General features: G+C 38.2%; 1 protein-coding gene across 2 annotated transcripts in view; it reads right to left on the bottom strand.

Moving 5' to 3' along the window:
* Positions 1-1,277: 1,277 nt before the first annotated feature.
* The window catches only part of TBCK (TBC1 domain containing kinase), an 87,828-nt gene continuing 61,682 nt past the window's right edge, over positions 1,278-27,423 (bottom strand). For both annotated transcript variants that reach the window (XM_064710924.1, XM_064710925.1), the window contains exons 24-26: positions 15,308-15,483; positions 11,675-11,834; positions 1,278-1,931 (exon numbers count right to left, since the gene is read on the bottom strand). In XM_064710924.1, coding sequence (XP_064566994.1) covers positions 1,821-1,931; positions 11,675-11,834; positions 15,308-15,483 — 447 coding nt within the window. In that variant the 3' untranslated portion in view covers positions 1,278-1,820. The remainder of the gene's footprint in view (positions 1,932-11,674; positions 11,835-15,307; positions 15,484-27,423) is intronic.

A 27,423-nucleotide genomic window follows, 5' to 3' on the forward strand; every position in this document is an offset into this window, starting at 1 on the left:
GACTTACCAGTTTTGGAAACCTGTTGTGACAGAAGAACAAAATAGTTAGCTGCTGCAATGTTCTGCTTGCCAAATTAAAACTATTCCCTACCCCTGATATAAAATCCTCAAATAAGACATACAATAATCCCATCTCCAGAGCAAATCCTCATTACCCTACAGTGAGCTTGTATTGTGGAACCTGCCATGTTTCAGATGATGCTCTAATAAAAGAGCAGGGTGTCAAATTCACAATGCAAGCTGATATGTGACTGTAACCAGGTGAACAGGTCTTTGGTGTCATTTTGTTAATTTTACAAAATACATTTTAATTCTCACACTTCAGTGATTATTAAGCCTCATGTTGCATCAGTTTTTTCCAGCTTTAAAAATGTAAAAAACTAAATCTAACACTTTCTGGTCTTCTAAAACACATTCTTCCACACTTCTATTTAATTTCAGTGCCATACTGACAGTTTTACATTATCATAACTACTTTTCCTGGATTAAATGTAATATTTTTAAGGAGCATTCTTGAAGACAGATTATTTTATTTTCCTAGCCTTCCTCCCATCTCCAGCATTATTTTTAGAATAATGGACATGACAAGATAGCAAACCTAACATGGGATTTTGAGGGGGAGGAATGGGGTGCTGGGGTTTCTATTCCCCACATCTCTTGAAAGGTGGTAGCTGTCTGAATCAAGCTTATTTTTAGCTTCTCAGCAAGAGATATGCCAAGTCCTGTTTCTCTTGGTGCTTTGAATGCTTTTGGCTTCTGACTGCAAAGTGATTCCCACATCTTTGCTGCACAGCCACCTTCTGCCCTTTGTGGGAGCCTGCTTTCACTCACCTGCAGCACTTGCAGCCAGCCCAGCTCCAAAGCAGCTTTGCTGTCCCAACCTGTCAGTGCCAAAGTTCATCTTCAAGGACCCAAAAAATCCCCAAGAAAATTGACACCACTAGCTGAAAGAGCAGAGAGCCCAAGAAAACTCTCAACTTCCAATTCATACAAGAGTGATCATTCTAGAATGTTTTCACATGAAAATTAAAATTGCAATGTTTCCTTCCAAGGCATGAGATTCTAAAATGGAAGCACACTATTATTTTAAGAATAAATTATTTATACTCCTAAGACACAGTATTGTTGAAAGCCCACCTTTCTGGTAACTGTAATTGTTCCAGAAATTGTTAAATTTTATATGATTATAGAAATAGACTGTTCAATTCACCACAGAGTAGAAGAAATTTTCCACCTTGTGACAGACTTTGGATTGAATCAGCAGCTGCTCTTACAGAGACTTTCAATTTGGGACATATCTTTATTTCCAAACCAGATGAAAAAACACTTTCTCCAGAAATAAAGCAAGCCAGAAGATACAGCAATTACTTTTCAAATATTAGGGAACACACTTTTTCACATAATATACATGGTACAGTTTCATTTTGCTACCTTCAATATTCACAGTAAAATACTTTTTCAAATAATCTAAGCGCACCTTAGAGCCATCAAGTGCCAGTTAACTTTGTTCCACAGAAATGTAAGACACCAAAAGCCAGGTTAAGCTCCTCTCTCTATGTTCAGACTTGCCCAAGCACTTCTGCACTGCATCAGTGCTGAAAGAGGCTTCTTGGAAAGCTTAAAGCTTCACTTTTGATTAGTTCCAACTAACCCTATATTAAAGAACAAACACAAAACTCCTGGGCTCTACAGCTGCAGGAGAAGACACTGATCACCAGGACTGCTTGTGAAGATGCCATAATGCCCTTCAGGCTCAGGATATCTGTGCTGCAGGTAGGACCTTCCTCTTCAGACAGATTGTCCTGAATGTTTACAGTCACTCAGATTTGTGGGGAAGGAACAGTGAGAAGACCAGTTGGCTTGATCTTGTTGATCCCTCCATCAAGGATGCAGACCCTTGGGTACTTGTTTTTCACTAGATGAGCTGCAAACTGAAACAGATATATCATTAGCCCACTGTATATCATAGTCCTTAAGTGACAATAACTTTCTGTTATGTAAGGCAAATTAAACAAAAAATATCAGACCACAGGAAGTTCTTTTTTTGCACCACAAGTGCAAAAAACACACAGGAGCTCAGGCCAGTGTGTTAAAACAGCTGGAAGTTAAAACCTGAAAGTGTCATACTAATAACAATTTATTTATCTCTGCTTATGCAGGTTTATACCTCATTCTAAAAGGACTGTTTAATCTCAGGGCAATCACTGGAGCCTCTCTCAAAGCATGAACTAACAAATATTTTTCTGTGCATTAACCTAACTCCCAGCTCTTTTCTGCAGCTTCCCAAGTGTACAAGCATCACTGTTTGAAGGGAAAGTCATTTGCTTCCCTGTCAGACTTGTCTGATGTGACTTGATTCCCCAGATGTCAGATATGAATTTGGGGTTTACCATCTCTAATCCTCCCTGCTCCCACCAGTGTGCCCACAGGCAGGCTAAACAGTACAAGCAGGTATTCCCTCACCATGGAAAGCCTCTCTCCTCAAGCAGCTCATGCCATAAACCAAACATAGCAATTGCCAATTCCCACATAGGAACTCTGTGAAACATTGCACTGACAAAGATGTTTTGTATATCAAAATAATCATGAGTAAAAAAATCAAAATTTTGTTTCAGAATACTAAAATCCAAACAATTGTTTCTGTATTACATGTCAAATTTGCCTTCTAGATAGACTACAATGCATTAAAAGCAAGCACCAAAATGGACTAATCAGTGAGAAATTAACAGATTTACTTACTTTCCAATTGCTGTGAGAGATTGCTCTGCCATCTGCGTCTTTGAGACTGTTTCTTTAAAACTGGTTGTCAAATTAGTACCATTTGTAAAACCACTGAGTGCTTCCAATGGGCTATGTAAAACATTCACAATTCCCTTTCTGACGCTTTAAAATAATTAGTGATGCTATTTGAGAACAGTTTTGGGGTTTTTTTTAAGTTGTCACAGAACTGTTTGCTGTTGTCTGCCTAGTTTCAGTGAGAAATGCTTCAAATACAGTTCAAAATATTGCAGCTGAACATCCAGCCAGGGAAAAACCACTGAGCAGGAAATGTGCTGCTACCAGTACCTCACTCCTGTGGGAATGCGCTGTGATCAGGGGCTGAGAGGCACGTTGACATAAGCTGAGAGTTGCCATCCAATCCCCGATATCAGCCTCCAAGAGCTTTGCTCATACATCTGCCCAGGCACTGCACAAAAGACTCCAGGTTTAAGTCACATGGCAATAGGACGTGAGCTGATCAAAGACATTCCTGTTTTACCTTCTGCCTTACCCCCATTTTTCCACTGGAATAGAAATAGTAACTTTTGGTAAAGCAAAAGTTACTACTATTTCTTACTAAACTAAGAAATATTCTCTTAGTGGCACAGTAGTCTTCCTTATTAAAGGTTTGACTTTTTACAGTTTTGTTCCTCTGCTCATGTCAGTGCCACCCTCTCCCAGCCAGAGGAGCCTGTCTGTGGCAGACAAGAACAGGAACTTGTTCACCACGTGTCAGAAATGTTCCAACACCACCTGCTACCTTGCCTTGCCAAAATACACTCCATGAAGGCACTATTTTCAAAATACAGGGGAGTGTTATTTCTGGTGTATGCACTGATGGAGAGGCACGACAGGAAGGACTGTTTGAAACAGCTACATAGATTTTCTCCCCAGTTTGATCTCAGTTATGTCCAATATCAGTAGCCTGAATCAAAGAAATAAAGAATAAAAAATTAATGTTTCCTAAAAAGCTGGAAAAAAAATAAAAATCAGTGATCCAAAAAGAGCAAAATCTCATGCATCAAAAAAAATCCCAAGGTGCTCTTCTGAATGAATGCCCCAGACCTTCTACAGCAGAAATTGCCATCCTGGAATGCATACAGGGGCTCTGTTTCCTTTATAAATGCAACCAGAAAGTGTCAACTAGAATTTTCCTAACAGGAACCCAAATAGGTAATTTTTAGTTCACTAAATAATCCAACTTACAAAGGTGCTGTTAAGCTTGAAAATAACATGGTGAAGAGGTAAGCCCATGGGCTACATCATCCTTAGCAACCTGTAAAGCACCTACATTTCAAAGAGAGATGTATGGAAACACATAAAGGTAGTGTACAATTAAATTCCATTTTACAGAAATATATTTCTGTAAATAGAAATATACTGTACTTTATTATATGATTAAACTTTCTCAAAATTATCAAATGTTTGTGTTGATGTAACTTTTGAAATGTATCTTTCCCCACACCACCAATGGATCACACTCCTCTGTAATGCTTCTGCTTTCATTTAGACAAGAAGACTAGTTGGGGGAAATGGGAGTTGTGCCTATCTGAGAAAGCCTTCAGGGATACTACACGACTTTAAGCTTTTTACTTTCTGCTTCAGGTGGCCTTTCCTCAAAATGAGATTCTCAAGCCCAGTTACTGTGTTTTCCCTGGTTGCATCTAATGCCTAAACTGAACTTCCAAATTGAAATTCTTCTTGCTGCTTTCACAGGATTACACATGAAAGGATGAATAAGTGAGAAACTTGTTTAATGACTACTATATGATGACTTTGCTGAGGTCTTTGGAAATACAGTTCCTCTATTAAGTAGTGCATCCATCAATTCCACACAAAACAGCCTCCTTGATGAACACAACTGAGCCAGAAAGTTGCAATGTGCATTTGAAAGTAGTCAGTTAAGACTCTTAATGCAGGTACAAGAAGTCAGGCTTTCACAGACAGACAAGATCACAGCAAATTCATACCAAAATGTGGGCAAATATTAAAGATTTTACCCTGCCTTGGTGATGCTCTCAATATAAATAGCAGAACAGGACTGCTCCTTTAAGCACCATCAAGAACCTAAATGATCTGCACACTGGAGAATTTATCAAAATGTTTCTACTAGCCTGCTCCAAGCAGCAAAGAACAGCTTTCAAGTGCTGCATGTCTGATGCCAGGCACGTCACGTTTTCAGGCTGTCTGCGGCAGAGTGTGAGAGCACAAGGGTGTGAGTGTGAGCACTCCACTCCCAGCACCCTTTGGGCCAGCAACGAGGGGCTGTGCACACATTATTCACTCTGCCAGACATTCCTGTGACAGGCTGTAATTAAAGGGCACGCTGGGAGGGAAGGAGGAGCAACATCCTGCACCAGAATACAAAAAATGATCGCTGTGACAAGTGTATAGATAAATATTAACAGCTTACTCCAAAAGAGTCAGAAGGAAAAGAGAAGTTGGAGGAGAAATATCAATCAAATTTCATAGTATTCATTCATTTCCACAAGATTATTTCTAGATTTCACTAGCAAACTCATGCTACACAAACCTCTCAGGAATTGCAGTCTGGGTGATTTCAGTCCAGGAGCTCACCTACACCCCTCTGAAAGCTCAACAGTCAAAGTGATCAGTTTGCAACTTTTTAAACAACACTCTCCATATGCCACAACAGAGATCCAGTGCACAAGATTATTTTTAGTCAGCTACTTCTTATATTAAAGGGTTCCAGATAAATAACACTTAAACACCATGGAAAAGACAGTAACCTAAAACCTCCCATATCAACAAAACAGTGCCAAGTTGTTGGTTGTAGTATTACCATAAAGCGAATGGAAGTCAAAAAACAAACACAGAAAAGACAATTTGGTGCAAACACATACCAGGGGGTGGGAGGGGTGGAACATAGAACCAACTGCTCTAGCAAGATCAAAGGAAAATTCTCTATATGTAGACCTGGCCAAAAGGGAACACTTTCCATTCCATCAGTACAAAAACACAGCAGTAACTTAAAGGACTTACATGCTAAGATTTGAAAATAAGCCTAAACAAACAGGTATTTAATAGCTGGTTTCAGAACAAGTTTTACTGAGAATGAAAGTAAGAGTAAACTTACTACTTCTCAAACTTCTTCAAGTGATAAATTTTAAACACATGTATTTTAAAATTTCCATCTAGAAATCATATGCATTAAAAAAAAACTCAGCTGAAAGTGAGAACTTGAAAATTAAAGTCAGTTGCAGATATTTAGCTGCTGTAGCACAGCTAATTCATACTGAACAAAATAAATGCAGTGCACACATTATAGAGGAAGGGAATGTAAAATGAAAATACAGAAATAAAACTACTCTACTTTTCACTCAACAGAAAATTAAAAAAGCTGTTAGGGAACATAAATATGTAATTTTGAAAAGAGACGTAACAGCTGGCTTGGATATAAAAAAAGTAAATATGAGTCTTTGTGAAAGATTCTACCGCCTCCCCCCAGGTCTATGGATTGTCTTAGATCTTGAAAAATGGTCAGAGAAGTACTTGATAATGAAAAACATTTCTTTGTGATTTGTAGTACTTTCTCCTAACACAACCCAAACTGCAAGTTTTGTCCAGTTTCTACTCAAACCTTCCTGCAGCAGTCAGTCAGTCCATCCCATTCAAAGGCTGGTTCAGATACAGTTTAGAGAAATGCAAAATGACATTGCTCCAGACAAGCAGCATGGATATTGTATTTGCCAAATTTACCAGCACCATTCTGGCTGGTATATCCTTACACAAAGGATATATAACAAATATATCAAATATATAACAAATATTTATATTTCATTACCATGTCTATTTCAGTTATCACCATTTCAGATTCTCTGAACTGGAATACCAGGAAACACAAAACTCGGTCTCAGAGCTGAGAAACAGCCCCAGAAAGTGAAAATTCTGTCATAATGCAGCAGCCCTAAACAACATGGATACAACCTCATCTATGCAAGCTCCATCAAGGACAAGAGCACTCTTTCAGAGCTGCAGTCCACAAAGACTATAACCACAGCCTGACAGCACCACGCCAAGATTCAGGTTCACCATTCTCCCACCTTCCCTGTCCTCAGATGATTGAAAAGAGCTGACATCCTGCTTGCCAGCATCTCTCAGAGATATTTTCATAGGGAAAGCCAAGGGGTCCCTGATTCCTCATTCCAGAAGCATCCAGACCTCTGCATAGTAAGGCACACAGGCCAAACAACAGCTAAAATTTCCAGTGGCTGCTACCATTGGTCTCAGTAAAAAATTAAAAAAGAGAACCTATTTTGGAGTTCTAGAATTAGCCTGCATTTCTTGGCACTTACTTCAGAGGAAAAGGAACACCCAAATTCTGCCTCTAAGATCTTGCATTTTTGTCCCTTCCTCTTTCATAGCTGGCTGTGGCAATGACAGATTTAGGTCCTCACTGCTGTACCTGAGGCATTCAGTGCTCCCTGGCCAAAGCCAGGGGCAGAGTGGCAACAGCACAGCACAGCTCCTGGCTGGCAGCCCAAGGGCTCTCTCAGGCTGTGTGGAGAGCAGGCACTGGCAACAGCAGCAGGGCTGCTCTCTCTCCATGAAGGAAAGCATGCATACATTACACTTGTTACAATAATAACAAGGGCTAAATTTACAGAATAAAATAATGAAGACTTAATTCTTAATGAAGACTTATTGGGGAGAGTTACAACCAGAAGGATTGTTGCTGATTAACTAAAATGTTCCAAACTTTTCAAAGGACAAGCTTAATCTCTTCCTCTTTAAAGGCAACAAGGAGGCTCTGGTGTTTCCAGTAGGCTCTGAGCCTGAATGCAGATGGAGAATGGGGCCTTAACAAAACAAACATGAAAGAGCCATTCTGGGAATCATAAGGGGCCCCTCCATCCCTGCAAAGAGAAGAGTTCTCATTCCAATTGTTCCCTTTTCTGCAGAAACTATTTACAGGGAAACAGAGTCTAAAAGATGTATAGTGGAAGCATCTCCAGAAGTTTATTGCCTAATATCTGTTTGCTTGCACTCCAGAGATTTCATTAGGCCCTTCAAATAAATGTATTTGTTTAAAGAAGCACCTGTCCTTTAGTATCCTATGCAACTCCTAATCTTCAGATCACCCTGTGAAGCTTCATAGGTATCCATTTGTGACTTTTAGACAAGTTTATAACTGAAGAAATCATGCAAGGACTTGTTTCTCTGGCAAGGGCTTTTAGTAAGGCCTGGGGAAGATGACAATAAAATCACACAAATTCAGTAGTAACCAGACACTTTAACCTATGTGCCTCAGTCTTCATATAAGCAGAAATGAATTTCTGAAAATGTACCAGGAGAGAGGAAATGCTATATTCTATTTTCATATAGAAATTTTTTTTTTTTCCAAGCTAAGAATATGTTATACAAAAGGAATTTTGAATTTGACCCTCTCCCTCTTGCCTTGAAAAGGGTCAGAAAGATCTAATGGAAAATCAGAACTTGTCTTTGTTTTGGAGATCATTAATGTATTTTATCTATTAGCTATTGCAATGCAGCAAGAATGACTACTTTGCTTCAGTAACTTACAGAAGTTGTCTAGACAATATATTTATAGCAGCATAACTCATCTAGACAAAAAGTAATCGATGTAACAATTAGAATTTACAATTTAGAATTTATTTCTCAGCTATAAAGACAGATTTTTTAAAGCTTTGACTTACAGCTTATCTGTCTTCTTCCAAGCAGAACATAAATAAGTTGCTAATTATTACACAGTTTAAGCATCCTGTATATTTTATTCTGTCATAGCCTTTAGCTGACAATAAAGCACATATATTAAACCACTGGGGGAAACACATTTATTAAACAACCATGTGACAGAAATAGAAGTATGCCACTGTCAAAATTAAATTACTAGAGAATGATTTAGTGTCAGGTAAGGTATTTCTCCTGTTTTAAATTCAGTCAACATTGCAGTAATATGGACAAAAGTTTGAAATGGAAACAGATAATGGCTTAGCACCTCAAAGCTGCCTGAAGGAGGGAAGATGAAGTAATGTCACCCTTCAACAAAAAGACCCAGAATAATCCCTGTTCTACATATGCATAACTATAATCCACCTTTTTACTTGCTGTATCTCTGACTTTCAAAGTGACAAAAATCAGGAGACATGTTGTTTGTCCTAGACCAAAGAAGAAGCCAGAGCTGAACACTTATTGCCCATTTAACTGTTATATTCCCAACTGTAATGATCCCTTGTCCATAACGGAATTTACAAGGTGCTTATCTGTCTATGGAGGTGGGAAAGGGGCATTCAACTCACTTAGGATATGCTGCCATTTAACATATCCACAAGTCAAAGATGAAAATAGAATCTGATTGATGAACTCCAAAATAATGCCCTTTATGTGGAGGCTTCCTGCTGTTTTCAGAGAAAAACAAATATCTGCTCTGTTAACAAGTGCCTAGAAAAACCTGGAAGAAAGGCTGGCACCAAGTGAGAAGCAGCTGAAAGGCAGGAATATTCTCCAGAGAAGTGTGAGCCAAACATCACCACACAATACCGCTTTTTCAATATCTTCATGCTGCTAATGGTGCATTCAGTAAGGCTCTTGTACATCAGTCAATATATTAATTTAATTTTTAGGGTTAGTAGCATCAATGGCTTAGCATGCAGGATTACTCTGTTTTAATTCTGTACTAAGGGAGTGTTCAACTAGAGCCAGAGCTGCAGATCCAGAGGCACTATGAGACTCTGCTGCCTTCCTTATCCTCTTGCTGGATCAGTGCTGGGGTGAAGCTTTCAGTTTTCCCTCTCACATCTCATATTCTATTCAGAATATAATAATTCTAGACAGCATTTTCTTTCCCATTTAAATGTTTTATAATCTGGCGCCAAATCAAATGCAAAAAATAGAAACAGAAACAAAGTGCAAAAAGACTTTGTCAACAGGTCTGCTCACTATACTTCACTTTGCTCTTTAAATTATTTTTAAGTGATGCCAAGTAGGCTGCTCATATGAAGCACAATTGGAAGATTCAACCTTCTAATTACAAACAGCCCCATAAACATAAGTGTTTTTCCACACTTACCCCTGCCTCTCAGTCCTATATAAATTTAAACGAAACATATAGTAATCTCCAAATTTTTAGTGGACTAAATATCAGTGAACACTTCTGAAAAATTCTCCTTTATGGCAGAAGTTACAATTTTTGGCTCATCTCATTTCATCTGGAAATACATACCCCTGCTTAGAAAATACACATTTAAAGTTGAGCATCTTATAACATGGAAAAAAACTGGTTTTGTTTCCATGCATTCACTTTTAACTTTTTTCCTCTGATTGGATTACCTAGTAAAATTTATTAGGTAAAAACTATGGCTCTTGTCAAACCTTGAACACCATAGCTTGGGTGTGACAGTAGTTCCATGCAACTGTACAGAGTAAAACTGAAACTGGTCTTAAAAAATTATCCACAAAAGGTGTTATCTACACAGTCAAATTGAGGCTGGTGTTATATGTACTTTAAGGGTGTGATAGAGCTGGTGAGTTCCAACCAGTATTTAGGGTTTAGTATTGAATTAATTTGTGCTCAGACTGGTCAATCCAGTATTTTGTTACTATTTAAAGCTCAAAACTCTTTTGCTATGGATTCAAGAATCCTGAAAGCAAACCAAGAGTCAAAGCAGCATTTCTTCTTTATGGAAAGCTATAATGTTGACAATTCTGGGTCAACATTGTCTTGACTGCTGAAAATCTGGGTTTAGAGGCTAAGACAGCACCTCCCCTGTGACCAAAGTACTTACACTAAGCACACTGCAAGATTTCTTTAGCTGCACAGCAAAGGAAATATTTCATGTTCATTACAAAAATTTTGAAACATCAAAAAAGATGAAATTACCTGGATTCACACACAAAGCCACATACTCATTACTGAAACTATGTGAGAGATGCTTTACAGCCTCTTTCATGCCATCTCTGTTAGTATTTAAGAAACCTGATACATATCACAAGTTAATTTTCTAGATGATGAAATGCAGGTTAATAAAGGGGATTTCTCCATGTACTTACAACTCCCTACAAGTATTAAATGAACACCACGTGTCAGGCTGATGCTTCTGTTCCTGACACGAAGACCTTTTAATGATTCACAGCACTCCTTGTCATATCAGGGTTACAGTTCATGTCCTTTGAGTAAACAGGCTTAAGAAACAGTGAACTAAAGTTAAACCATAATTAAGAGTGTGTCTGAAAAAAAAAGGATAACTTTTCTTCATCTGAGAGAAGTACAGTGAAAGAAATACTTAGGCACTTTCACTTGTTCCTCTGGCAGTTCTCAACACCATCAAATATTTTTTTCTAGAAAGAAACAGGCAAGTTTGAATATTCTTCCTGTCTAGCTAAAGGCACTGACAGTAAATATATCATACCGAAGTTACCAGTAAGGACCATTTTCCTCTTCACTAAGCACAACTGCAGGAATAAGTGATTCTAAAAAATGGGCAATACATGGTTTCTTACTAGTAGGAATATGAATTATATATTATTTCCTTTGCACTTCATAATGTACTGTCCCCATCCCACTCACCTTATGTGTCCTTCCTACTCCACAAAAAGTAAATGCAGGCCAATTTTGAAAGCTCTTACTGATGCACAATAGAAATGCTGATGGCACTTCTCCAGCATGACAACAATAAAGATTTTAAAGCTGAAGAAGACGTTCAGCAATTTCATTTCAAAACATAAACCTTCTCAGATGTGGACAAACTTAAGGGAAATGTCTTTGTCTAGAAGCAGAAATGAGCAACAACAAAAACACCACCCCAAATCCTGTCATCATACACAAAACTCTAATCTAAATTTTCCAGACTCTGGCATTTATTTTACTGCTGCCATATGCTTGCTATTGATGTATGTCTAAGGATAAAAACACACATGACAGCAATATACTTACAGCAGCTGTGTTCTTCACTGCATTTCCTACAATCACCACAACTCTTCCTTTGAAGCTCTGCAGTGTGGCAGTCGCTGGGCACTGGATGAGATCCCCTTCTGCAGTAAATGCTGATGCAAAAGGGACATTGATGCTGCCAGAGATGTGGCCACGGTTAAAGCTTAGCAGGATCAGTTAAGGAGGTCTGAAAGGCAGAGAAACCTGTGGAGCATGAATAGCTGCAGGATGAACCTGCTGTTCATCCTGGCTGCCATGATACAGCACCATTGGGTTTTTGTGACACCATATTTTGACAAACCTCATTTACTGTTTAATCATATGGAGAAAAACCTTCCAACACAACCTATGAAAGCAAGCACAGAATGAAAAGCTGTTTGGTTCAAAAAAGGACACAGCACAGCACTACAGAAAATGATCTGCTAAATGAAATACTTAGTACTAAAGAGCCAATATCCCCAGGACACCTAATTTTGTGGATTTCACTTCAACTCTACTCTGCTAAGAGGAGCCAAATACCAATAAGCAGCTGAAGCACCTCTTCCAGAGGCACTTTACGCAAAAAGAACGAAGTACTTAAAATGAGAACCAAAACTAAACAGGGATTATCAGGAATATGCTCAAACTTCCTGTCAACCCTCACAAGTCCTCTACTATTTTGATACAAACTGAAATTCTAATGTATATGACCTCAGATTCCCAGACAAGGAGCACCATGTATATTATCTGCAGTCCCGCTAAAAGCAAGTGTGTAATGGGTATTGAAAAGCAAAACGCAAAAATCTCTGAGATATCACAGTTAGCTGTCCTTCAATTTCAGAGGATGAACAAGATTTTATAAATAAATATTGAATGCGAACGTCTCTTAAATAAAAATTGAGTTGGACTACTACTACCTAGCTAGCTTTTAATGAATTTGAAAATGCACTATGGCCTTGACAAAACCCTAAATTACTTTCATAGACTGGACACACATGCCTGGAACAATCCCTTTCCCCAGCTATAAGCAAAAACAGCTTTGTAGAGGTGAGAAACAGCAAAGTTCTGCAAAAATATACACAATGTCAAATACTGAGATTAGTCACTCTATTATTGTACTTGCAGAAAGCTAGTTAAATTTATAATTAAATCCCAGAATTCTATTAAATAAAGGAGCTGCCTTAAATAGGGGTAAGATTCAACTGACTTAGAGTAATAGTAGCATTTGTTTCTCATTATTTACGTAGCAGTTTTATGATCATCATTGTTATAGTGTGGGAAAAGCATGGCTATATAAAAACATCTGAAAGAACAAAATAGGATCATGCACCATTCATTGATGTTATCAGTTTATTTCTATTTTGAATGGGAAAATGATATCCCTCCTTCACTCCTCTGTGCCAATCCCATTTTCCCAACCCCATTTATAACCACATAACTCCCAAAGCTATTGATTAGGTTCTGAAATGATCATCATTTAGACAGAAAATAACTTCGGACAAATTTAGTTACTTAAGCTACTGAGTACCCCTAGAGAAACATGAACTAGCCTTTAAAAAAGTTCTAATTGCTAAGACAATTAACAAAAAGGCCAGGATTTTGTGGTACAGCCTGAGAGACCATAAATATGCAGCTATAACTTTCAAAACAGGAATGGAAGGCTGCCAATGTATCTGCTAACATGCTTAATGAAATAAGCCTTAGAAGAATTGCTGGCCAACTGAAACAGTGCTGGTAGGTCTTGGCCTTGCAAGATGAGGTTCGTTACAAAACAATCTCTCAGCTTTCATGTGGGTCATATTATGAAATATGAAGCATGTTTGATACTTGTTGGAAGTCCTCTCATGCTTTTCTCAAAGCACTAAGAAAACAAAGTGAAAGCAAAGTTTAGCATGATAGACATGCTTGGGGAAAAAGACTAAAACCAAAATATACAAAATGATCATATTTTTGAATCACACCACAGCGGTCTATCATTTAAAACACACACCACAGAAACATAAAGTCTGATCCTATCTTAATTGGTTGAAATTTTGTGACAAACACAAAGCCTGTTTCCTTATTTTGAGAATGAACAGGACACTGAATGCAATATTCTTATGGTTTCCCATGTATATTCATAACTGCTGACAATTTGATAATATCCTGCATGCCAGATATTTTCTTCTGCAAATGATATAGTAACCAGTACATTCAAGGGCAATTTTACTACCTACCAGGCTGCCTTTTTAGTGGCACTTCCTACCTGTTAATACCAGATGGGTGTTAGGATATCAGTCCACCTATTATATAAAGGGCAGCACATTTCAGTCTACTACAAACTTCAAACATAACAAAACATCTTTAAGAAGGATTACCCCTCCCAAAATGCAAATAATCCCAGTCCTGCAACTACACCATTTCAGGAAAAAAAAAAAAACAAACCAAAGAATTTAAAAAAATACTCCTTATGCAAAGAACTACACTTGAAAAGAAACACATGAAAGGTGTAGACAGGGTAGTGACCCTGGTAAAAACACAGCTCCAAAACACCTTTAACTCTTTTCTGACTATCAGTACTAGAGAACTTAGGATGGCTACACGGTTGCATTACCTGACGTAGCTAGAAGGCACTCAAAAGGAATAAATTTTCCACTCAGGGACTGGCAAAGCACATCAGCTATCAACTTTTCTCTATCTCACTTCCATTTAATTGGAAAGCCTCACACCTTTCCAAAATATTGGTCATATTAAATGGGGAAGGTCTGCTGACAAAACCTGTTCTAAAGAAAAATGTAGCATTAAAGCACTTGTGCTACTGGTACAAAGTGATTTCACTAAGCCCACAATTTACAATGGGAAGGGAAAAATTGATTTGTCCTCTGGTCTGCAAACCAGGCCTCTCCATGCTGAAACCCCCTGGCCTTCAGCACTTCCACTCCAGCTCTACCAGACCTCTCTCTCTCCATCATGCGCCACTCTAACACACCAGCCTGCAGACAGAGAGGAAGCAATTGGCACAGGCAGGGTGCAGCAATGGGCACAGGCAGGGTTCAGCAATGGGCACAGGCAGGGCTCAGCAATGGGCACAGGCAGGGGTTCAGCAATGGGCACAGGCAGGGGTTCACAATGGGCACAGGCAGGGTTCACAATGGGCACAGGCAGGGCTCAGCAACGGGCACAGGCAGGGCTCAGCAACGGGCACAGGCAGGGCTCACAATGGGCACAGGCAGGGCTCAGCAATGGGCACAGGCAGGGCTCAGCAATGGGCACAGGCAGGGCTCAGCAATGGGCACAGGCAGAGGTCAGCAATGGGCACAGGCAGGGTTCACAATTGGCACAGGCAGGGTTCAGCAATGGGCACAGGCAGGGTTCACAATGGGCACAGGCAGGGCTCAGCAATGGGCACAGGCAGGGTTCACAATGGGCACAGGCAGGGCTCAGCAATGGGCACAGGCAGGGCTCAGCAATGGGCACAGGCAGGGCTCAGCAACGGGCACAGGCAGGGCTCAGCAATGGGCACAGGCAGGGCTCAGCAATGGGCACGGGCAGAGGTCAGCAATGGGCACGGGCAGGGTTCACAATGGGCACAGGCAGGGCTCACAATGGGCACAGGCAGGGCTCAGCAATGGGCACAGGCAGGGCTCAGCAAGGCTGGCACTCAGATCTGAAGGATACTCCTCACTGTTACGGATGTCCACCACCAGCAGCTTTGGCTTGCTGGGCTTTGTTTTCTTAACAGGTGTTTTGGAATGGCTGGGTCCTGTCAGCTCACACAAGTCTATCAGATCTTCTGCTGAAATCCGTGGGGACACTTCTGCCTTCAGGTCATCCAACTTGATGGAGTCTCTAGACTTTAAAAGAAAAAAAAAAAAAAAGAATTAGAGATATGGGTTTTTTTTTAAACTTGCTTATTTGACAAACTCCAAGTGTAACAACCTAGTCAGATGGAAATAGATATTTTTCTTTTAACTCTGAACTAGAGTTTAACTATCCATACAGAAAAGCTCCAGAGCCAAATGCCTATCTGACACTATAGCTCTATCTTCAGTTAAAAGTTGTTAAAATGGAAATAATGTTTGACAGTCTGTGCAAAAGATCTCAGTTTGTGATTTGTTAATGAATTATTCACTGTGGCTGAAGGGCTCAAAACATCCACAGAACATTTCTTAACATCAGAAATTAAGTAAACTGGCTAGAAAACACTCCCTGAAAAGAGAAACTGAAAGGTCCCATGATTGGAGCAGAAAAGATGGCAGCTTGCCACAGAAACTGCAGGGATATCTCTGGGAGACACAGAGCTATCTAAACACCAGTCATTACCCCAGCCCAAAGACCTAGGACAAACCAGGACACCAGAAATACAAGATTTACCCTATACCTAGAAATATGTTATTTTAAAAAATAATCCCAAAAATTGTCCTTAGTTTTGTGGGACAGGAGAATTATATATTAAATTAAAAATTATTTTGGGGGATGTGACAGATTATGACACAACACACACCACACTCCTGGTAGTACTCAAGCAACTGCATTATTTTTCATAAGAGAACATTCATTGTGGACTATCCCAGAAATATTCAGGAGTACTAGAATTTTTACACTCCGTATTCTTAAAGAATATCTCAGTAACAATTTTTCTGCTTCTAAAAAATATTACACTTCTGTTATCTTGTTTCAGATTGCAGTAATACACCAATACATTATTTGCTTATAGCCCATCATTCAAGAGAACAGGGGTAGCACTCTGAAGAAAATTGAGGGATTACTAATTGTTATTAGTCCAATGACTGTAGGTAACCCTGTATTTTTTTGGTTTTTAAACATACCAGTTCCTCAACTAATCTGAGGATTATCCCAAATTTAGAGAATATGCTAGACAAAACAGGGAGACAGACTTTTTTTAAAGTTATGTCCCAGAAAAGGCTTCTTAAAACAGTCCAGCACTTAGAAATACCTCTGCTGTAAAGCAAGCTATCCAAAAGCCCTCAAAATGACAAACAAAATCAGTAATTCTATTTCAGGGAACATTACCTCACCCAACTGCCTTTCCCATTGTATATAATGATACTTAAAACAGAAGAAGTTACAAATTTCCAGTCTCAACACTCTCCTTCCAAGTTCAGAAAAATAAAGTCAAGATGCTTTATAATCAGAAATATACATTATTTCTGGATAATGTATTATTTGTTTCAACAGAATAGTCAATACTCAAGGGAGACCTGTATCCATAAAAAAACAGTGTGACAGGGCACAGCCAACTCCCAGTTGCTGCCTAAAGCCACCTCCCACCTGAACAGCTGAATTTTCCCAGGAGGAGTCCAAGGAAATGAATTGCATTAAATGGGAGGAGGAAGAAAAAAACTCAAGATCTTCACACAAACTTCAGACTTGCCAAAGGAATTCAGCAGTCCCATTTTAGAGGATTCACAGCAGACACATTTGAGAGATCCAAGAAAGACAGTAATGTAGAAAAAATACTGATTACATAAATACACACTTGGCTGACACAGCTTCATCTGCCTGGTGGCAAACTGGCAGACATTGCAATCCTCAGACAACAGCTTCTGCCTCAGGAGCAGGTTTGAGGAGCAACACCAAGGAGGGAAGGGAAGCAAGTCTGCTGCCAAGAGTTCAGTCCTTGAAGCAGGTTCACATGAAGCAGGTTCACATGATTACAGGTAACAATAAACACTTGGATAATGAAGTCAGTGAAACTGGCCGAGATGACCCAAATTAAGTCTTCTGGAGAAACATCTGCATTATGTTGGACTCTAATTACAAAACCACTTCCTACTTTTATTCATACAACTCTTGTCTATTGAGTTGATGGGATGAATGCCTCAGGAAAGAATGGAACCTTAAAAGTCTAGCAGAAAACAAACCAACAAAAAATCACCTAATCTGATATAAAAACATTTTATCTAACAGTATAAAGCCATACAAAGTGTTTTACAGGTACACACTATCTGTCCTGCTGAAAGGCTTTAATAACCAGGAAAAGCATTTTTTTCCCCTTTAACTGGATTGTAATTAAGTAGAAACACATTCAGCTACGAATTTTACAACCATTTTGCTTTGACCTACTATGTCCAGATTTGCCTTATTGGTAGATTCAGTGATGTAACATCTCTATATAGGCTTTGAACAAAACTGAAGCTTCTCAACAGACTTCCTGGAAATAGAATTGATTCAGCAATTCTTTCTTTAAAAACTCTTTTATCAGACTAATTTATTTCCTTCAGATTGCAAAGTGAAATATATGCATGTGCTTATAAGATAATTTTGCTAATTCCTGCAAAAAATTACTACATCTGCTGTATCTGGTAACAACTATATTTCATCTGAGGCATTTTCTCACGGGAATTTTCCAATGAACTGAAACTAAACATGGCTAACATCAAGCTGTCAATCCTTCTACCCCATCCTCACACCTTGTCTTCATAACCACCATCCTGCCACAGATACTTTGAAATTGTAAGAAGCTACTACGGAAACTGGACTTGAGTTGACACAGCTCTTCAGGCCATCACGTCCACTGAACACACAAATCTTGCAGATTCTTCTGAACCTTCAACACCTTTCCTACTCTACACAGCAGTGTTCCAGCTGTTGTATATCACCTTAGTGCCTACTCTCTTTACCTCACCATGGAGATGTGTAAGATACAAGATGGTATTTTAGACAGGAGCCTTCACATTTGTCAGGACTATTTGCTTCAATTCCCTGTTTAGGCTTTCCTATGTCATTGCAGGCATTGCTTTGCAGCTGTGAAAAACCAGAAGGAAAAGCAGGTGAAGGAAGGAAGAGGGTTCACTGTAAACCAAATCCTTTAAGTTAGGTTAGCTGCACTCAGAAAAAGTTTATGGCACTGATAGTCTCTTAGTAATTGTTTACAAATACCCAACAAGTTGTGAACAGGGTGTACAATAAAAATGAGATTTTGATTTCAGCTACATTAAGTGGCAAGTAGGCACATTTTAGGACAGCTACTTGCAAATATCCTGTTGAAGGTATCATCTGTAATTTTTTGCTTTGTTTTGTTTTGTTTTAAACAATGAAGCACAATGATTATCACAACTTAAAATTCCCATGCTAGTGATACTCTATAGGGAGTACAGACAGGACAAAGAGAAAGAAAAAAAAGCCAGAAAAACCACAGGGAAAAGATTAAAAAACCCTTAAAAGCTTATCACATATATAAAATGCTTGTTTCTTCCTTTCAACTATTTTCCTGCTGTGATATTTACTTTCCCAAGGCAGACATGGTACATACTTTCTAAAAAACCCACACTCTTTCTTAAAAAAGGCAAAAGCTCACTTTAAGCACAGTGCCAGAAGGTAGTCAAAGGTCTAGTTACAAACTTGTCTTTCAGCAATTGTGTATACTGACAAAAATACTGAAATTGAGAACTGCTCATATACAGAGCATACTCATATACTTGCTGTCATAAAAAATTATCAGAAAGACACCCACATTTTCACACATCCATGTATGCACAAGTGTACTAGGATCGATGTATGCACTGTGCTAGGATACTGAGCTTACTACTTAAGTGGTTTTATCTGTTTTCCTGCAAAGAGAAACTTATTCTAGCATATTCTAACTACAAGCATGAATCTTGCTTTAGACTCTTCAGCTATAAGCAACTGTTTGTCAGGGAAGACTGTTTAAATCAGCAGCATGGCAATAGCAGAAAGAGTTCCTAAGCTGAAGTCTGAAGTCTCCTTGTTGCCCAGAAGTTTCTCTGACACAACACCCTACATTCTTTATTTTCAAAGTACTCTTCTCACCCCATTAATTTTCAGATAGGCCTGGGAATTGCTAATCCATATGCATTTACTGCTCTTAATAAGAAGTAATAGGCATTAATTTTTTTTTTTTTTTTAATATTAGGAATTAAAGCTGCTTAACCATTCTCAATTTGGAAGCCAAGTTTCAGAAAGATTAAAACACTCCAGAACACGAGGCTGGTACAATCACAGCTCCTATCTCTTTTCCCATTAGCCTGTAATCTCTTACAGGCATTTCATCATGGCTATTAAATGAAGATATAAACATTTTTTTGAGAAAATAGCCAAGGATCTTTAGTTCTGCTGAACCTGAATTTTACAGTCCCATCAGATAAACAGAGAAACGATAAAGGAACTTTCTATCCATGGAAATGGATAGAATACCCAGCTTTATCTGAGTAGATGCAGGGTTTCTCCCCTTTGTCTTTGAAGCTGACAAAACTTAGTGCAGTTTATTTAATATACTAGAAAGTTCAGCCTGGAAGTCAGAATAATTAAAATCTGGAGTTCAAGGAAAATACTCTATTCAAACTATCAAGGTCCCTCATGAAGGAACATGTTTTATGAAAATGTCATTCCATATTTTTCAAACTTATTTCTCAAATCAGTGTATGAATGTACACAGAAATAAGACTAATTTAGAAATGCTTATAAGATAATGGTTTCAGCTCTCCACTTGCCCTCCCCACCATTTTTATTACAATTACTAGCAAAGGGTTATACAAAAAGGCTTCAGTGTTTTTTGATGTTCAGTTGTGACTGTTTATAAAGGAGGAATAACCAAAATCCCAGATTTTAAGAACTCTTCTACAATTTTTCAACACTTGAGTGTCAGTGTTCTCTACACAATATCTCTAGCAAACTGATTCTTACACTTAGATTAAGTCCTCTGTAGCCATCATATTCTGCTTCCCATATTCCCTAGTCAAGACACTGGTATCCACCTTCCCCATGCTCCCTCTCTCCCTCCCTCCACTTCCTATTTAAGTTTGCTCCATTTTCATTTTGCAAGCTGTGCTCTTCCACCCCCTCCACCATCCTGACTCCTCCACAAAGCTCCCTACTTCAGAACTTACACCTTGGGAAGTACAAACAGCAACTTCCAGCCAGCTGTCAATCAGAAACATCCTCCAAAGGTCTGCATGCAACTTTGTAGGCAGTCTACATAAAATGGAAGTGAGCTTTGCTTGCCAAACCAGCTCATTACTAAGGAAACACAAGGAAAGGTCATCTCAATGGAATAACATAACTGAGTGAATAAACTGAATCAGCAGGGCTGAAAGACACAATATTCCTCTGCATGCAGCAGGGCAGACATGCTGCAAACTCCGTTATTGTCCCTGCTATGATAAGAAAGGTAAAAGCTGCTCACCACTGCATGGAACCATTTCAAAAGACAAAGCTGAGACATAATCCAGCTATGCTTGAAAATACTCACAGGATACCTTAATGTGCAATAAAACTTGAAGTAAAAGCAGGAGCAAGAATGATCTTGCCAGCCTTGAATGCTTTCCATCAGTGCCTCTTTTTTTCCCTCTTGATAGATGCTCTGTCCTTGACAAGAAACTGTATTCCTTTGATTTCAGAAAAAAATATTAACAGTATCTTTAGGAAACAGTCAGTGATTCCCCTGACCTCTTTAAAAAAACATACCAACAACAACCAGAGTTTAATAACACAACTCAATGCAAACCGCAACTGCTAGAGGAGTTTCCTTCATAATGCGATCATGTATCTCACTTGGTCAAAGATCCGGGATTTAGACAATCTACCTTCTTTCATTTGTGGTTGCTGTTTATTCACATTCCTATTTTCTGAACTGGCATTACCAAAAGCAGCTCTAGGACATTTTCAGTCATTTACCACTGTGAAACCTGTCAAAACATGCTCTTCAGGCTCTCCCTTAACTGGTGACTATTAAGAAGAGTACTGAATTCGAAGAATTGACAAAACATTTGACAGTATGATCAGCCAGACAGTTACCGTGTAAGCTGTATGTGCTTTTCACATAAATCTTGGATTTCTGCACCATTCCACCCATTTTAGTGACCTGGGCCCAAACTTTTTTGAGCTATATTAAAATCATCATCAACAGAAACGTTTGTTCCCATAAGCCTAAAATCTATTCATTCGCATTTGCAGGATGGGCTCTATGACTAAACTTTGGTTTTAGGCTCAACTTCACAAGCAGCATCGATTCCTTCTTCTAGTTATGCTGTCACACTAATTATGCTATCAAATCAAACCTGATTTGATAATCAGATTTTCCACTCCTAATAATGTCAGAAGAGTAAATATACATACAGAGCTGTAACACTTTTAATAGTAGATTAAGATGGTGTTGACACCATCCCACAGGCAAGAGAGCTGCATCCAGAAAGTCTTTTCTATCCCCCAACGGCACTTCCTAATAAAGTTAGATCATGATGCCACTGCATCCTGACTCAGCTGAGAAAACATACAGCACCTAGCCTGGCCTGAGGTGCACTAAGGAAGGAATGTGAGGAATCCTAAATTCAAGACTAGCTTAACGCAGACTCCTATAGAGATGTGTGTTGAGAAAACAAATAGGGTAGGACACAAGACTGAGGAGTAGAGGGAAAAGGCACCTTAGGCTGACATAATACATCTCTTCCCCACATGATGAAACTTGTGTTAATAGCACAGTTACACATCTAAGACCTAACTTTCACAGCAGCAGTGCATGGCACACACAGGAGTTGCTGCAGGCTGGAATTAGAGATGCTGTGAGTGGCAGGAGGGAGCTATAGCTGTGTACCCGGGCATGTCTGTGTGGGAGACAAACCATAAAGATCCTTCAGTCTACTTCTCCTCCAAAACGACTTCAAAAATTTCTCCCAAACTCCACTGCTTCTAGTGCTACAAGCACACAAATAAAAAATGTAACACCAAGAGGATAATTCCTCACTTCAGTATCTAATTGCACTTATCAGAAGCTGAATGAAGCATTAAGCCATTTAGATCTGAGCTGGTCCTAAAGCATATTTTAACACATTCAGTGGGTTATTCTGACTGTTACTTCTCTCCTAAAGTGAATTTACATAAACACTGCACTGCTCTTTCATTTTCCCTTTTTTAGATGCAGGTCACTATTTTTTAAAAATAAAATATGGGTTGTTTAACAAGGTATGAAATAAAACTGTCACTCAGGAAACTTGAGTTTGGCTTTGGTTGCCAAAATAACTTATTTCCACTTATTTCAAAAATAAACAGAGTCAGTTGTAAAATACATGAAAACAAACAAAATAACTACTGTGTCTTCAGTCAGCCAGCCAGATTTCAAATCAGGACCACTAGAGCCTGAAAAATTACTAAACCACGGAGATGTGTAATTATTTTCTAATATTCTCCTAGAATCCAATTTTAAAACAATTTCCAAATTTAGAAAAAAAAAACTAAAAAGAACATTCCTACAAGATGCAGAGAGAAAGAACCCGCTAGATTAAAAAAAAAGAAAAAATTAATTTTACTGGTAAATTTACCCTTTTCCCCTCCGCACATTTGTTAATCAGTCATGGAATCCCAATTGTGGGAGGTCTAAAAGGTCAAATGCGCCCAGCTTTCAACTGCAAAGTGGGTATAATCACAACAGCTTATGAGGAAGGACTAGTGGACAATCAGTGATCCCAGAACCTGAGCCTAAGGCTGCAGCAGAGAGTGCTCTGGCTGCTCCAACTGCCCCATTTACATTCAAAGCAGATGAACACATCCCAGGGAGACCCTAAAACCAAGTCTGTGCAAAACAAACTTAGAATCCTTAAGTATGATCTAGAGTGAGTGTCTCACAAACTATTATAGTCTCATATAAATACTATCTAGATCATTACAAACATATTTCTTTAATTCTGCCTCAACTAAGCAGTTAATTTGTTTAAATGAATTTACATTCAACTTAAATAATTGTAATTTGTATTACAACTTAAAATAAACACCCACAACATTCATTAGAAATGTTTGAATTAACATTTAACATAGATTGTTTCCTGAGCCTTATATTTTGTATTTTATTCACTCTGGTAATTTAATGCCTCGTTTTCTATGAGAAAAAGCCTTAAAACTATAGAAAATAAATACAGATTTTCCAAAAGAGTCAGAATAGACAAGGTGCTAAATAAGGCTTCCTTTAAATAATTTAATCTGCAGAACCAAAGTTCTGGAAGCAGAGGTTTCCCCACACTCCCCACTTCCTGGTAGCTGCCTGCCTGGCCTATGAGTATCAAAAAAACCCTTGAAAAGCTAACCAATAAACAGAGAACATTTTGAAGTTTGCAACAATTGCTAAAGTATTTGCCAGAATGTGATGGGCTTATGCATAATTAAACAGCGATTTGTTTATTCACTCAAAGGAGAGTGACATTGAAGTGCATTTTAACCAACTCTTCTAAAAAATGACAAATAACCCCAGCTTCTCACTCAAGCTGCTGGCAGCAACAACCAGAAGAGCAGAAGCATCAAAGGCAAATGTGAAATAAATTAGAAGCATTAACTGAGATCCTGATCAGGTAATGCTTCACACAATTTGAACTAAAGACAAATTTGAATAAGAGCTTTCCATTAAGTCTAAAAACAATGGAAGAGGAAAACAAAACCAAGATCCACCTAAAAACAGACAACAAAAGAAACCTGAAATGGGTCAAGGCAATCAGAAGACCCTTCAGGCAGAATATAAGTAACAGCCATTATAAACAGCATGAGCATCACACAGACATTTCTTAGCTTGTACACTGAAGCAGAAGTGTTGGTATCCACTACTGACCATGCTTCTTTCTGAAGAATAAATGGATTTACACACCAGTTATTTAAAGACTTAATACAAACCTAGCCAATATATTTTTTATGGACCAATACTTCCTAGGTGCTGACAGGAACTCAGAAGCAATTGAGTGCTGTTGTATGACAAATAGGCCTAAATTTCCATCTGTTGAAAGTCTATCACACAAGCTATCCTTAATTACTGGCAACGAAAAGTTATCTTCAGGAAAATATGCTCATACTATTTATGATAAAAACATGTTTTTCATACTTGTGTTGTTTGATTAAGCCATTAAGTCATGTTGCTGCTTAGGTATTTCTACTACAACAAAAACAAAAAACTGTTGAAGCTGTTGGCATTCAAATCACTGCAAAGATCAATAATCATCTGGTAGACTTTTCTCCACTTCAATGCTTTCATTCCTCAACATCTCTGAGGAATTCCCATGTTTGCAAAGAGAATCAGGAGTAGAAGAAGAAAGCAAAGCTGTAACTCTGTCAGTCTGGATTTCTGTGAGTTCACCTGCCATCAGTGAGCAGATACTGATAGAGAAGCTGCAACATTTTCCCCTTTTTATTTAGAATTGTGGAAGTAGTTGGACAGAGTGTATGTCTACCTTATCTATAATAATGGAGACACAGATACAGCAGAAAATTTTTATATTACAGTGTTATTTCTCTCTGTGTCCCCTTGCTCATTCAGGAAAAATACTTCAGGAGTTTCCAGGGTATGAAAGTAAATTTCAGGAACAGTAAGCAGAAAAAAACATCAACCATGTACTGGTAAAGAAAAGTTACAGATACAACATTGAGTAGATTGTAATGTAAATTCAGTATTTAATGTAAATTCAGAATTTAAAGGGTTTTTTCTGTTGTTATTTTTGACGTTTTATCTTTCTCAAAATAAACAATGCAACCCCACTTAAGATGCACATTCATTCTCTCTGAAACTATTTCCTCCTTGAGATTTTATCTCAGTAGAAATATGCTTACTGGCTGAAAGAGTAAAAGATTAAGCAACACACAAGTCCAGGAGAAAAAAAGAGAGCACCCAAGCCTATTTACAAACTTGTAAATAGATGTCACTAAAATAAGAACTAAGCAATGCTAGTGATAAAAAGCAGGTTTTTTTTACTGACTGCTGATTTAGGGAGAAAAATGCACACCCAGAGGGGAAATACTTCTCCTGTTATTATTAACAAAAGCACAGTAACATACAGATACACACAAATATTTGAGTTGCCAATAAAAAGCACTTAAGAAACAAACTGAAGCAGCATAGAAATAAAATACAAATAGAGAGGTAAGAGACAGCTGGTGTTTACAATTAAAAACACTAAACATTTAATGTTTCAAGAAGTCATAAATTACCTTCAGAAGCAAACCCACGATTTTATTCACAAAGAATTGTTTTGTACCCTACCCACTTTCAAATACAGAGGTGACCCACAAATATAAAACTGGAGATAGAAATGTAGTGTAAAGTCCTTGTCCAAAGAATCACCAACTAAATAGGTAAGGAAACAGAAAAGTTATTTTTGTAAGAGCTAAACTGCAGAGCAAGGACACACTGGTGTTCTAGAAAATCCATTAAAGGATGCTGTGTGTACTAAAGACTGAACTCAGATCTCAACCCTTTCAAGTAGATAAAAAGTTTCCCCATGGCAGCAAACACCAGTAGAGAACATGTCTGAAGAAGGAAATAATTCCAGGATTAAGGTTGAAAAAAACCACTAACAAAAACAAACCACACCACCTTTGTGTGTAAATGGTGTATTTCACCAATAATTTCAATTTAGTTTTTATCAATATTGCTCTAATCCCTGAGAAGAGTTATTTTATGAAGACATCCAAAAGTACAGTCACAAGTGAGAGGTTGCTCATTATGGACTCATGTTACACAGGACTTTCCAAGTCTGATCTATGGCTCCTGACTGAATCATAACATACTTGACTTGCATCTATCTGTCTCAAAATCTGACACACAAAAATACAGCACATGAGAGTAACAATACATTTACAGACTATAATTTAAGATATGAATAGTATTTCTTGTGTCTAAGAGATTACTTTCCTCTTTGCTTGCATATTTCTGTATAGATCTCTGAATCTGTACAGCTCTCTTTCATATGATGAGCTAAAAAACCAAAATACAGCAGTAATCAAAAGATCCAATATACTTGTGCTTCAAAAGATGTTAAACCTTCAGCTGCACTGCAGAGGTCTTTGCTGCTGGACAGACAGAACTAGAAATTAAAGAGAAGTCAATAGAAGTTCTCGTACTTATTTATCTACTCTTTAACATACCAAAAACATTTGCTTAATTTCTTGGAACTTGTGGGATGGATGATCCTAATTACTGGCTTTATAAACAAATACAAATTCTGGTATGAAAACAAAAACACTATCAGGAAAAACCACCCAAAACATTTCTCAGAAAATGGGAGAATACTGAAAGAAACTTGCTTAATTTGAAATAAGGATTTTTCTCTCTGTTACAAATACAAATCTTTTTACTACTCATTTCAGTAGACCAGGGCCGCTTTCTCCCTTCTCCCTCTTTGCTATATCCAAATGCTTTGACTCTTGCTTTTACACATAAAGGCACAAGAAAATACTTAGAAATCAGAAGACTTGTTTTTTCACTCTTTTGCCATAACATTCAGAAAAACTAGCACATACACAAAGTCATTTTCACTGGTAGCACTGTCAGACATCTGATCAGATCTCTGCCAAGAGAGACTGAATACTTTCCTTGGAAGTCACTTTGACCTGAGAGATCAAAGCCCTGGGCAACCCCACCTGAATTCAGTGTTGGACACATTTTCTGCAGGAATTTGTACCAGATGACCTTAGGAATTTCTATCTGAATTACTCTCTGAAAGTGCAGCCCTTGGCTCCTTCAGAAAGCCTCTCTACAAATCTCCAGAGCAGCACAGCAGCAGTTGTGCTGGCTACAATTCCTGGATGACAACACGAGTATTCCCCTGGAATTTAATTTTTTTCCCATTGCCTTTCTAGATCCACCTATTGTTTCTTAAATCCTGTAAGATCTTTCAAGTTTCCTTTTGTTCTTCATTTGCATGTCTGCACTTGCAGTCCTGGATTTTTAGCTAAGGCTTCCAGAAATTACAACAGAAATAAAATAAAAACTGACGTAAAAACTAAGCAAATTACTGAATATCAAGCTTCAGTTTAAGAACTAAAAAGTAAAGATTCACGTGAAC

The sequence above is a fragment of the Zonotrichia leucophrys genome, chromosome 4, assembly GCF_028769735.1.
Source record: "Zonotrichia leucophrys gambelii isolate GWCS_2022_RI chromosome 4, RI_Zleu_2.0, whole genome shotgun sequence".
Taxonomy (NCBI): domain Eukaryota; kingdom Metazoa; phylum Chordata; class Aves; order Passeriformes; family Passerellidae; genus Zonotrichia; species Zonotrichia leucophrys.